This window comes from Pinus tabuliformis, chromosome 4_2, assembly GCF_031772625.1.
Source record: "Pinus tabuliformis cultivar Carrire ecotype Pingquan chromosome 4_2, CPIR1, whole genome shotgun sequence".
Lineage (NCBI taxonomy): Eukaryota > Viridiplantae > Streptophyta > Pinopsida > Pinales > Pinaceae > Pinus > Pinus tabuliformis.
The window spans coordinates 1,135,837,475-1,135,847,662 of NC_142304.1; the positions used below are offsets into that span (position 1 = coordinate 1,135,837,475).

At 38.9% G+C, this 10,188-nt stretch overlaps 1 protein-coding gene across 1 annotated transcript; it reads right to left on the bottom strand.

Annotated features, from left to right (window-relative positions):
* Positions 1-755: 755 nt before the first annotated feature.
* On the bottom strand, positions 756-4,902 carry LOC149173676 (28 kDa ribonucleoprotein, chloroplastic-like). Its single transcript, XM_089424692.1, has 5 exons — positions 4,300-4,902; positions 1,766-1,867; positions 1,170-1,448; positions 988-1,051; positions 756-873 (listed from the first exon to the last, which is right to left on the bottom strand). The coding sequence occupies exons 1-4, from the start codon at positions 4,732-4,734 to the stop codon at positions 989-991; spliced, it is 879 nt and encodes a 292-aa protein (XP_089280818.1). The 5' UTR covers positions 4,735-4,902; the 3' UTR covers positions 756-873; position 988.
* Positions 4,903-10,188: the final 5,286 nt, after the last annotated feature.

The following is a 10,188-nucleotide window of genomic DNA, read 5'->3' on the forward strand; positions in this document are numbered from 1 at the left end:
TATCAGGCTTTTGAATGTTTGAATATAAATATATGAATCTATTTGAAATAGAATCTCAACCTAGCTCCTGTGGGTACAAATCATCTGGCAGTTATGCAAAGATCTTTGGTTCACATCTCAATTGATCTTTGGTTCACATCTCAATTTATTTATCTCTACATTAGAGGCCGCTGTGATGCAGCTGCGATGTATCCAGTAATTATAGTATAGCAGATAAAATCAAGGAGCCCATCCCAATTGCCGATTCCACTAATCACCACAGACAGCAGATGTTTTTTTATTAGCATTCTTTCATTTATAAAATTCTCGAACTGCGCAAAAAGGCCCATCTATATCATATAACATGGTTTAACTGTACAATTAAATAGCATTTAAAAGGCCCATCTGAAGACAAATTCCCTGCAACTGGAGGCAGGGAGGCAGGGAGAATAGATTGGAGTTGAGAACCCGTGAGAGTGAAACCCAAGGATGCCCAGGGATGCAGCATTAGATTACAAATGCATTCCCGCGATCCTGCCTTAACTTAATGTGCATATAACATTTCAAACTACCAAGCAAATGACTCGATCATTTCTCTTATTAAAATAAACGAAGTTGGAGTTGGATAATAAAAAGAACAAAACAACCAATAACTGCTTCGCATTCTTTCTGGACAGAATATTTGGTAATGGCAGGTAAGTATTTCCAAGAAAGAACAAGCTTTCTCCATTTTTCCTTGCATGCACGTGTCATTACAACACTTGAATACAGTTACAAAAACTAAGAATTGCCTTGGCCGATATTATCATTAACAAATCTGAATATATTGTGTAATAAATAGAACCGTGCGGAAAAACCAAAAAGCAACACCTCGGCACAATAAGAGTACAAGATCTGCAAGACATATGGAGGTTTTAAAAATAGGAAAAAAAGCAGCTAGCAGTCCACTGTACAAAGGTGGAAGGCACTGCAGAAGCACGAGAAACAACTGAAAGCCCACTATTCTACCTCAAAATCCTCGTCTAGATCTGTCCTCAGCAATGTTCACTCTCAAGGGCCTCCCATCCAGTTCCTGCACATTAGACGTAAGGATTCTCAAACAACTCAACAAAACAGTGATGAAAAAGTCAAATAGTCCTTAAACAGTCAAACCAAAATCCAGGCACAATTTGGTCATGATCGATTCTTACAGTTCCGTCGAGGGCAGCAATGGCATCACTAACTTCACTTTCTGATGAGTATGTAACAAATCCAAAGCCTCGTGACCGCCCAGTTTCTCTATCATATACAACTCTTGCTTCCAAAACCTTTCCATGTTCGCTGAATAATTGCAACAAGCTATTATCATCAGCCTGCCATGGCAAATTCCCAACATAAATTTTGCTGCCAGAGGCAGGTTGAGCTGGCCTTTCAAATTTGGTTCCTCGAGGAGCAGCCTTATTGACTGTCAAGAGTCTGCCCTCTAAGCTCTGTCCACAAATATAGAGATTTCAGAAACTTCTCACTGAAGCTCGACTAACAAAACTTGAAACACTCAAACACGTTTACATTGGAAATCCACTATCAATACATTTGCAGATTTATGAACAGACATGACAAAATGAAACACAATTAGTATACTAATTTGCTATTTCTTAATTAAAACACAAAAAACTCCCCTTTTCACAATGCTCCCCCTCCCCCCCCCCCCCCGCAACAAAACCCTGGGCAAACCCAACCACATAAAAACTACAGCAAGAAATTTCAAAACCTCATCTAAAGGTCAAGTTTACAGAGCAAAACTTACATATCTATTGAAAAGCTCAACCCCTTTCTCTGCCTCTTCAACAGTGGCCATGGTCACAAAACCAAAGCCACGAGAGTTTCCAGTTTCTCTGTCCGTAATGATCTGCAAGAAAGTATGATTAAGCAAACTGCGTGAGGAAAGTACATGATAAGCAGTGATTTAAGCCAAACAAGAAAATCTATTTAAGCACTGGACAATCCTTGGCCGTGCTCAAGTCATGGTCAGGAGTCATAAAGCCCCCTCCCTATGCCCTCACCATTTTGCACAGTGAAGTGATTCATGAAGCATTCAAACAAAGGAATGAAGTAATTAATTTACACAGGTTATAAAGCAATTTCGTAGTTTAAATGTTCTGTGTTTTGGCTATTTTGGCCCTTTTCTGAGCATATTTTCCACTCATTTTTGTCCAAAGTCCAGTCATACATGGTTGGAATTGTAGATTTGAGTTGTTGAGTCTGTACAATCCGAATGTGCTATGGATTATTCAGCATGCTGAATCCATTTATACATTCAAAAATGCATTTTAAGCAAATGGAAAATTATGATCTCACCAAAATGTAGATCGTTTAAACTCCATCATTTCAGTAACATGGCAAGTGATTTTATAAAAAGGTGCTCAAATTTTGCAAATTCCTGTAATCAGCTCAGTTAGGACCTCAAAGCTTAAGAAAGAAATCAATGCTTAATATTTGGAAATAATGATGATATATCCAAATACCAGAAGCATGCGGAAACTCAATATAATAACAAGTGTCAGAAAAGAGTTAAAGGTTGAAGAAAATGAGTACACAAACAGAAATGTATGGAGATAAAAAAAATAGTGATCATATCAATATAATGACAAGTGTCAGAAAAGAGTTAAAGGTTGAAGAAAATGAGTACACAAACAGAAATGTATGGAGATATAAAAAAAATAGTGATCATGAATACAAGAGTGTTGGTAAATGGAATTGCTGATATTAGATGTTGACATGCACAACCCAGTTACAGTGGCTTGCATTTAACAGTGCTGAATCCATTTCTCAATTAAATTTCATCAAATCCAAAATTGCAATTTTAGCAACTGTCTGGCCCGATTCTGGTGATGGGAAAACAGAAAAGTTGAAAACATAGAAAGTTTAGCCTACTTAAAAAAATAATTTATTACAATCAAGGGTTTTAATGTCTGTCTTACCAACAAACGGGCAGGAGTTCAAGTGTTTAAACCATCCATCAAAAGTTCCATTCTTATTGTGGTCCATCCCATCTAAATGACATGAATTTTACATGTAAAAAAATCTCGATGACATTGAATTTCACATGGGTGAGGATCCAAATGACATTTGTTTCAAATGGATAGAGCAAGTAATGGGCAAAGCAGGTACAAGCCCTATGCGATATTCGCAGAATAGCTCTTTCTCAAACGAGACCTAACACCTAGGCCCAGGAATAGCTACATCTAAAAATGATGAACTACATAGGGTTCTAAATTATAGGGTGGGTGCCAAGGGGTCATTGGTTCTCTAGTGCCATCAATGAAGATTATAAATCAAGATTATACTCTTGTTGTGGTACATCCCATCCAAATGTTGAGTTTTAGATAGACAAGGATTAGAATGATAGAGTTGCAAATGGATAAAGCAGGTAAAAATGTTAGGCAATTTTTGCAGAGTAGTTATTTCTCAAACCAGAATCCAAATGACATTAAGTTTCAAATAGATAAAGTAGGTACAGGTCCTAGGCAATTGTTGCAGAATAGCTATTTCACACACCAGAATCCAAATAACATCGGCTTTCAAATGGATAAAGCAAGTACAAATCTGGAGTAATTTTCACAAAATAGGTATTTCTCATACCAGTCTTAACACCTAGGTCCAGGAATAGCTAACTCCTCATACTTAACAGTTAAGCCCAAGAAAACCAAATCTATCCAGGACAGTCTCTCGAGAACTCTTGGCAGGGCGGACGAAAATCAAAAGGAAAGTTGGCAAAAGCTTGACAACGTTGAAAAATAAATCAATTACATCAAAGCGAAACAGAAACTCCATAACCTAGATGAATCCCAAGGACAAATTTGTTGGTAGACAATGAGAGCCAGAGTGGACCTGGGCATACCTTTCCAACCGCAGTAAGAATGTAGGTCTATCGTAAACACAAAGTCACATTTGGGCCTAAGTAAAACAAATTTGATCAAAATACAGATGAAATCCATTCGCAAGTTCCTGTTTTATGCAATAAGGAATAAGAACCAAAAAGGGAAAAGGGAAAATTAAAAATATCACAAATATCACATCTTTTATCCCTGGAAGTTGAAAAACCCTACTACAACAATTTTGGGAGATATTTTCCATGGTAAAATTTCCCTTTTGTGGCAGCATTTCATCCCATCCAATCAATCCAGAGGGATTAGCTCCTTAAATTCCATTGTAATACTCCTAAGCTGGAAACTAGGGAAGGATAGGCTTGCAAAGCCAAAGTATTTTACCCAAAACCACGAAAATGAAAATTAGAAAGACCATTTAATTAACTAAATGGGTAGAGATCGAATGGCTCACATTGACATCCAAGACTTCTCCAGCGCCTTCAAAGAGCTCGCCAAGTTGCTGGTTGTCTAAGTTGAAGGGCAAATTCCCCACAAACAGCTTCGTCCCCTCTGGAAGCTCCACAAATTCATTCTCAAAATCGACGACTTCACCTGCCCCAGTTTCCCCTTCTTCTCCTTCTTGTGTCTTGACCCCTACATCTTGCTCCCACTCCGAGGCGTTTGCCATGACGGGCGCCCTCTTGACGCCACCCCGCTTTCTGATTGACGCTGCGGCCACCGGTGGCCATGACGCCGAGGACGAGACAGAGAGCGAGAGGGAGCGGAAGAGCGAGGAAGGGAAGGCGAGAGTGACAGCCGCGGGGAAGACATCGTGACGGGCCGAAGGGACGGAGGGGCGACCGCCAATGACGGACAGGGAGTTGGAGACCGTAACGGAGGATGCCATTATTTTTGACGGGGGCTTTGGTATGCAATAAAGGTTTTCAGGCTCTCAGCACTGATGGTCTGTGCTCGGCCTTTGCTGGGGTTAGAAGGGTTTATGATGGGAGGTTCAGCAGCTTCATCCAATATTGAGGATAGGGTTTCTCACGCCACCAGAGGATTCCTCTTTTTAACGTTTACAATATCTATTTGAAGAAAATATTAAATAAAAAGAACCTAAAATGTTGAATAATATTATAATTTTAAAATAAAAGACCATCAAATGTTAAATAATATAAAAACGATATATCAAAAAAATAAATAAATTATTAAATAATATTATAACATCAAATAAAATGAACACAAAATGTTAAATAATATCATTAATTCTCCCAACATCTTCCCACCCTCTTCTTGTGTGGGGGTGTAGAGAGATCAAGTATTTTCAGATAGGGTGGTGGTGGAGCTCCCACGTGTGTCTTCTTTATTAAGAGATGTATCAATAGGCATTTAATTTTGCTAGTGTCATTTGCTTACGTCTATATATATATAAAAGTATGGTGAGATATTAGGGTTTATATTATAAATTTATTTATTTAATTAATATAAATTTTATAATTGTGAAATGTTGTAATTTAATTTATGTGAATGTTGCCAAAAAGATTAATATGTTTTGGTTTGTTTTTTCCAAATATATTAATTTTATTTGAAATTTAGTAGTAAATTGTTAGAATTATAAGGTTATTTGGTTTAGTTTGTTTAATTCAAGTGTTAGGAGAGTTTTTAAGGCGTTCATTTTAATTGATGCTTTTTAGATTTTAATTTTTAAGATTTATGGTTTATAAGACTTTGTTATTTGTGTGGTAGAAAATTTAAGTATATTTAATTAAATAAATTTTTTGAAAATTTGAAAATAATGTTTTATAGAATTAAAAAAAAATGTAATTAAGGTGATTATGAAGCAATATGAAGATAGTACAATAATTAAAGAATATATATCATGCTTAATAGCCACACATAACCATATTATATACTTAAGTTTATGGGTGAGTAGATTTAATGGTTGGAGTGTTAAGGTGTGAGTAGATTTGATAGATGAAAAGTTAGGGCATGAATAGGTGTGATGCTTGCAAAGATTGAATATGAGTGGGTTCAATGTTGTTAAAACTCAATAACGATAAGGTTAATGAAGAGGTGTTGAGATAATTTAGGATGTGATGTAAGGTGGTCATATGGTAATATGAGAGAAGTGTTAATGTTGTGCAAAGAGAGCTTGTAACAATTAGACATATGCTTTGCAACCACTCAAAACAATAAAGTAGGGTTAATCTAAAAGCTACCCATAACCAATGTGTATGCATAAGTTTAGGTGTGAGCAAGTTTGATGGTTGCAAAGCAATGTTATTGTGGTCAACAGTTAACATTCATGATCTGAAAATCACCCTATGAGTGATCTCAGTTAAAGATTTATTAAATGAAGGTATTACAGACTCATGTGTTAGTGTGTGTCCATGTTATTTTCGGCAACAGATCGATCAGATTGCAAAATACACAGACACTGGAAAATGGAAAACAGTAGAGAAACACAGTAAGCAAATACAAGAACACAACAAATTAATAAGGAGTTCACCCTATCCTCCAGGGCTACATCTCCAATCCAGCTTTCAATGGTGGCCTTCTTTTATTGTGTCTTAAGCAAGGAAAATACAATGAAGGAGCTCAATATGAGTCTCCCGAAACAGAATTGCTTGGTAGGGTGGTTCTTGGATTCCCCAAGCCACTAGAGTACACAGACTCTTTTCCTTACCAGCTTTTGACCTTTCTGGTCTTTAATGGAAGGAGCCCAATGTGGTGCTCAGTCCTGACAGATCCTCTCAGGGATGGCTTGAACCTCTCAAGCTCGTTGGTGCTCGACGTTGCCTTTGGTCAGCTCGGCCCTCTGTCTTCTTTCTGCTTTTTGCTTCACTGTCTCTTCTTCGTTTTCTCTGTCTTCTTCCTTTTCTTCTCCGTCTTCGGTGTCCTCTGCTTTGTCTGTTCATGGCTTTAAGCCATTCGATCTCATGGTTGTTCAATTCCCCTTCCACCTCCGTCGGATCACCTATTGCAGCTTCGCTTGGAGTTCCTTGTCTCGGCGTCATCATCAGGCTCACAAGGAGTGGCCACTTGTCCTCCTACGAACTGCGCCAACTTTTTCCTCGTCGGTTCGATTCTTCGGTTACGTCGTGGAATGAGTCATCTGCCACCTCGATGATCAAATCAAACGTCAAACTTCTCTCTGTTGCGGCTTAATCCCCTGTCAATTCTGGCTTTCCCACCAGGCGTGATCTCAGCCGTTAGATCTGGAGCCCCCATATCCGACACCATTTGCTCATTTTGCGCAGTTGACTTGCTCAACCGTTAACGCGCAATGAGCGGTGGTTTTCTCTCTCCTCCACTTGCCACAAGTCGGGCGCTGAGTGGAATCGCTAGGTTTTGGCCAAATCCGCTTACCGCCCAAGGGTGCCCCCGATGAATACTACTGGTTTTTGGAGCGCGGGTCTCGCCTTTAGCCTTTAGCACTTTTTCCCCGTGGTTCTCCTAGCTTCCATGTGACCGAGTGCTTGGGGCCTTTCCATTTCGAGGGGTTTTGCCCAGCGATGCACATCAGAAACCTTCTCCTTTTCCCAATCCGAGCTTCCCAGGTGCTAGTTTCGTCTCCCACGCAGTCTCCATGGGCCTCGGTCAGCGCGCTTTGACCGAGGTCCTCGTCGTTCCACACTGGCTGCCAACTACCACTGTTCAGAGGTTTTTCTGATCGCTCTGTGCTCTTAGAATTCGAAGTTTGTCCTGATTTGATACAGTCATGGTTCTCTGATAATTCTTCATGGATCCAATTCGGATCACAACCTTCCCACTGAAAAAGCTTTTGGACCACCAAAAGTTGGTTTTCAAGCATCGACTAAGTGAGGGTACTGTTGTCTCACTTGTCCAATCTCAATCCACTTTGCACTGCTTAGCTTTGAACCCTTGAGCCCTACTCTGAGGTACTCAACATCTCCTCTACGCGTCGTCCTCACCTTCCTGTCCAGAACTGTGTCTTCCTGCAATTCATTAAGATATTCAGGTAGCAAGTCATCAATAGAAGGCAATTGACTCTGCTCTTCAGGATCCTCAATTAGAGAGGGTTCAAACAATCTCAAGCAATCTGCATTTACAACTGAGTAGATGTGCATGTAAGCTGGTAGATCAAGGCGAAAAGCATTTTCACCAATCTTCTCAAGTATTTTGAAAGGTCCATACATGGTGGGCTTTAGCTTTTGACCTTCACCTTGCATCCTGTCCTTGCTGATATACAACCAGACTTGGTCACCAAATTGGAAATTATGCTCCATCCGATGCTTGTCATGCCTAGCCTTGTATTTGGCTTGGCTCTTTTCCAGCTGCTCCTGTACTGCCCGGTGGATCTCCTGGATTTGTTCAATGAACCTAGTTGCCCTATCCACATCACTGTGTCCCTCAAATGTGGTATCTTTACCAAAGACAAAATCCAAAGGAGACCTTCGTGTGAAACCAAAACAGGTCTCAAAAGGAGATCTCTGTGTAGAAGAATGTTTTGTCCTGTTGTAAGCATGTTAACACAAATGTTCATCCCAAAGCTTAGGATGTTTGCTACAATATCCTCGAAGTAACTGGATCATTGTCCTATTAACTACTTCTGTTTGGCCATCAGTTTGTGGATGAAAAATGGTGGTTTTCTTCAGTTTAGTGTCCATTAGTTCCCACAGACTTGACCAAAACTTCCCCACAAATTGGGTGTCTCGATCAGATACAATGGAATTGGGTATTCCAAAATGAACCCATACATGTTCAAAGAACAGTTTTATAGTTTGTTCAGTTGTAATCTGTTTATTACAAGGTATCAAAATACACATTTTGCTGAACCTATCCACAACAACATATAGATAATCATGACCTTTCCTAGATTTGGGCGGTCCTCCAACAAAATCCATGGAAACACTTTCCCAAGGGTGAGAAGGTACTGGTAATGGAGTGTACAAGCCTAGTTTTCTGTTGTTGGGCTTGCTTTTAGCACACATAGTACACCCTCTTACATATCTAGAAATTGTCTCATTCATTTTTGGCCAATAACAAAATCTTTGCAGCTATGCAACAGTTTTACTTACCCCAAAGTGACCTGATATCAGAGAAATGTGTGCTTCTCTAATTATCTTTACTCTCTCAGTTTGTGGAATGCAGAGTTTCCCACAATGGTATAAGAGTTGGTCCTTTACATGATAATCCAATTCTTCTACTCTTTTGCCTTGACTTAAAGTTGCATATACATCTTTGAAATCTATATCCTAAGCATATTGTTCAATGTAGCTTTCATGTAGCATAGAATTATGCTTAAGTATAGTAGATGCATTTATAATGGGTCTAGATAACATGTCTGCAACTTTATTGTGTATGCCCTTTTTATATCTGATGACTAAATGAAACTGTTGTACAAAACCCATCCATCTATAATGTCTTGATTGCTGCAACTTAGTTTGGGAGTGTAGATATTGAAGTGGTTGATGATCAGTATGTATTACTGTCTCTTTGCCCATTAAGTAATGTTTCCACTTTTTCATACTCTGAACTAATGCATACAATTCTTTATCATATGTAGGATAGTTAACTACTGCAAGATTAAAAGTCTCAGAATGATAACATATGGGTTTATTGTGCCGTGTCAACACTGCTCCCATGGCATAGTCACTGGCATCTGTTTGGATCTCAAATGGTCTTTGCAGATCAAGCAGTGCTAGTACAGGTGTTGTACTAATCTTTTCTTTCAAGGTGTTGAAGGCTTTCTGATGTTTTCCTCCCCACTAAGACACCTTGTTCAATCATGTTAAAGCATGTAAGGGAGCTGCAATTGAGGAAAAGTTAGAAATGAACTTCCTCCAATACTGTGTTGCCCCTAAGAAGCTTCTCACTTCTGTAACAGACTTGGGTGTAAGCCAATTTACAATGACTTCCACTTTTGAGGGATCTATCTTCAATTCACCACCCCCACTATATGACCCAAATAATTTAGAGATGTTTTACCAAATTCACATTTTGAGAGTTTAACATGAATTTTTCTCTTTTCAAAACATCTAATGTCTGCTTAACATGCTTTAAGTGTTCTTCCCATGTTTTACTAAAAATCAGAATGTCATCCAGATACATAATAACAAAATCATCAAGAAAAGGTCTTAGTACATCATTCATTAATCTCATGAAAGTAGCAGGAGCATTAGTTAAGTCAAAAGGCATAACTAGCCACTCATACAATCCCTGCTTTGTTTTGAAAGCAGTCTTCCATGCATCTTGTTCTACCACGCTGACCTGATGGTATCCACTGTGCAAGTCTAGCTTGGTGAAATAAATAGCTTCCTTCAATTGATCTAAAATATCATCTATGCGAGGAAGGGGATAATGATTTTTTATTGTTATCTTATTGAGTGCTCGG

What these genes read in the sequence shown, in the direction of transcription:
- LOC149173676 (XM_089424692.1), bottom strand. Translation starts at nt 4,734, where the DNA reads ATGGCATCCTCCGTTACGGTCTCCAACTCCCTGTCCGTCATTGGCGGT. An exon ending in GAGAAGTCTTGGATGTCAAT is followed by an intron (nt 1,868 to 4,299) that starts GTGAGCCATTCG and finishes ACTTTCTTGCAG; the next exon opens with ATCATTACGGACAGAGAAAC. An exon ending in TTGCTGCCCTCGACGGAACT is followed by an intron (nt 1,052 to 1,169) that starts GTAAGAATCGAT and finishes TCTAATGTGCAG; the next exon opens with GAACTGGATGGGAGGCCCTT.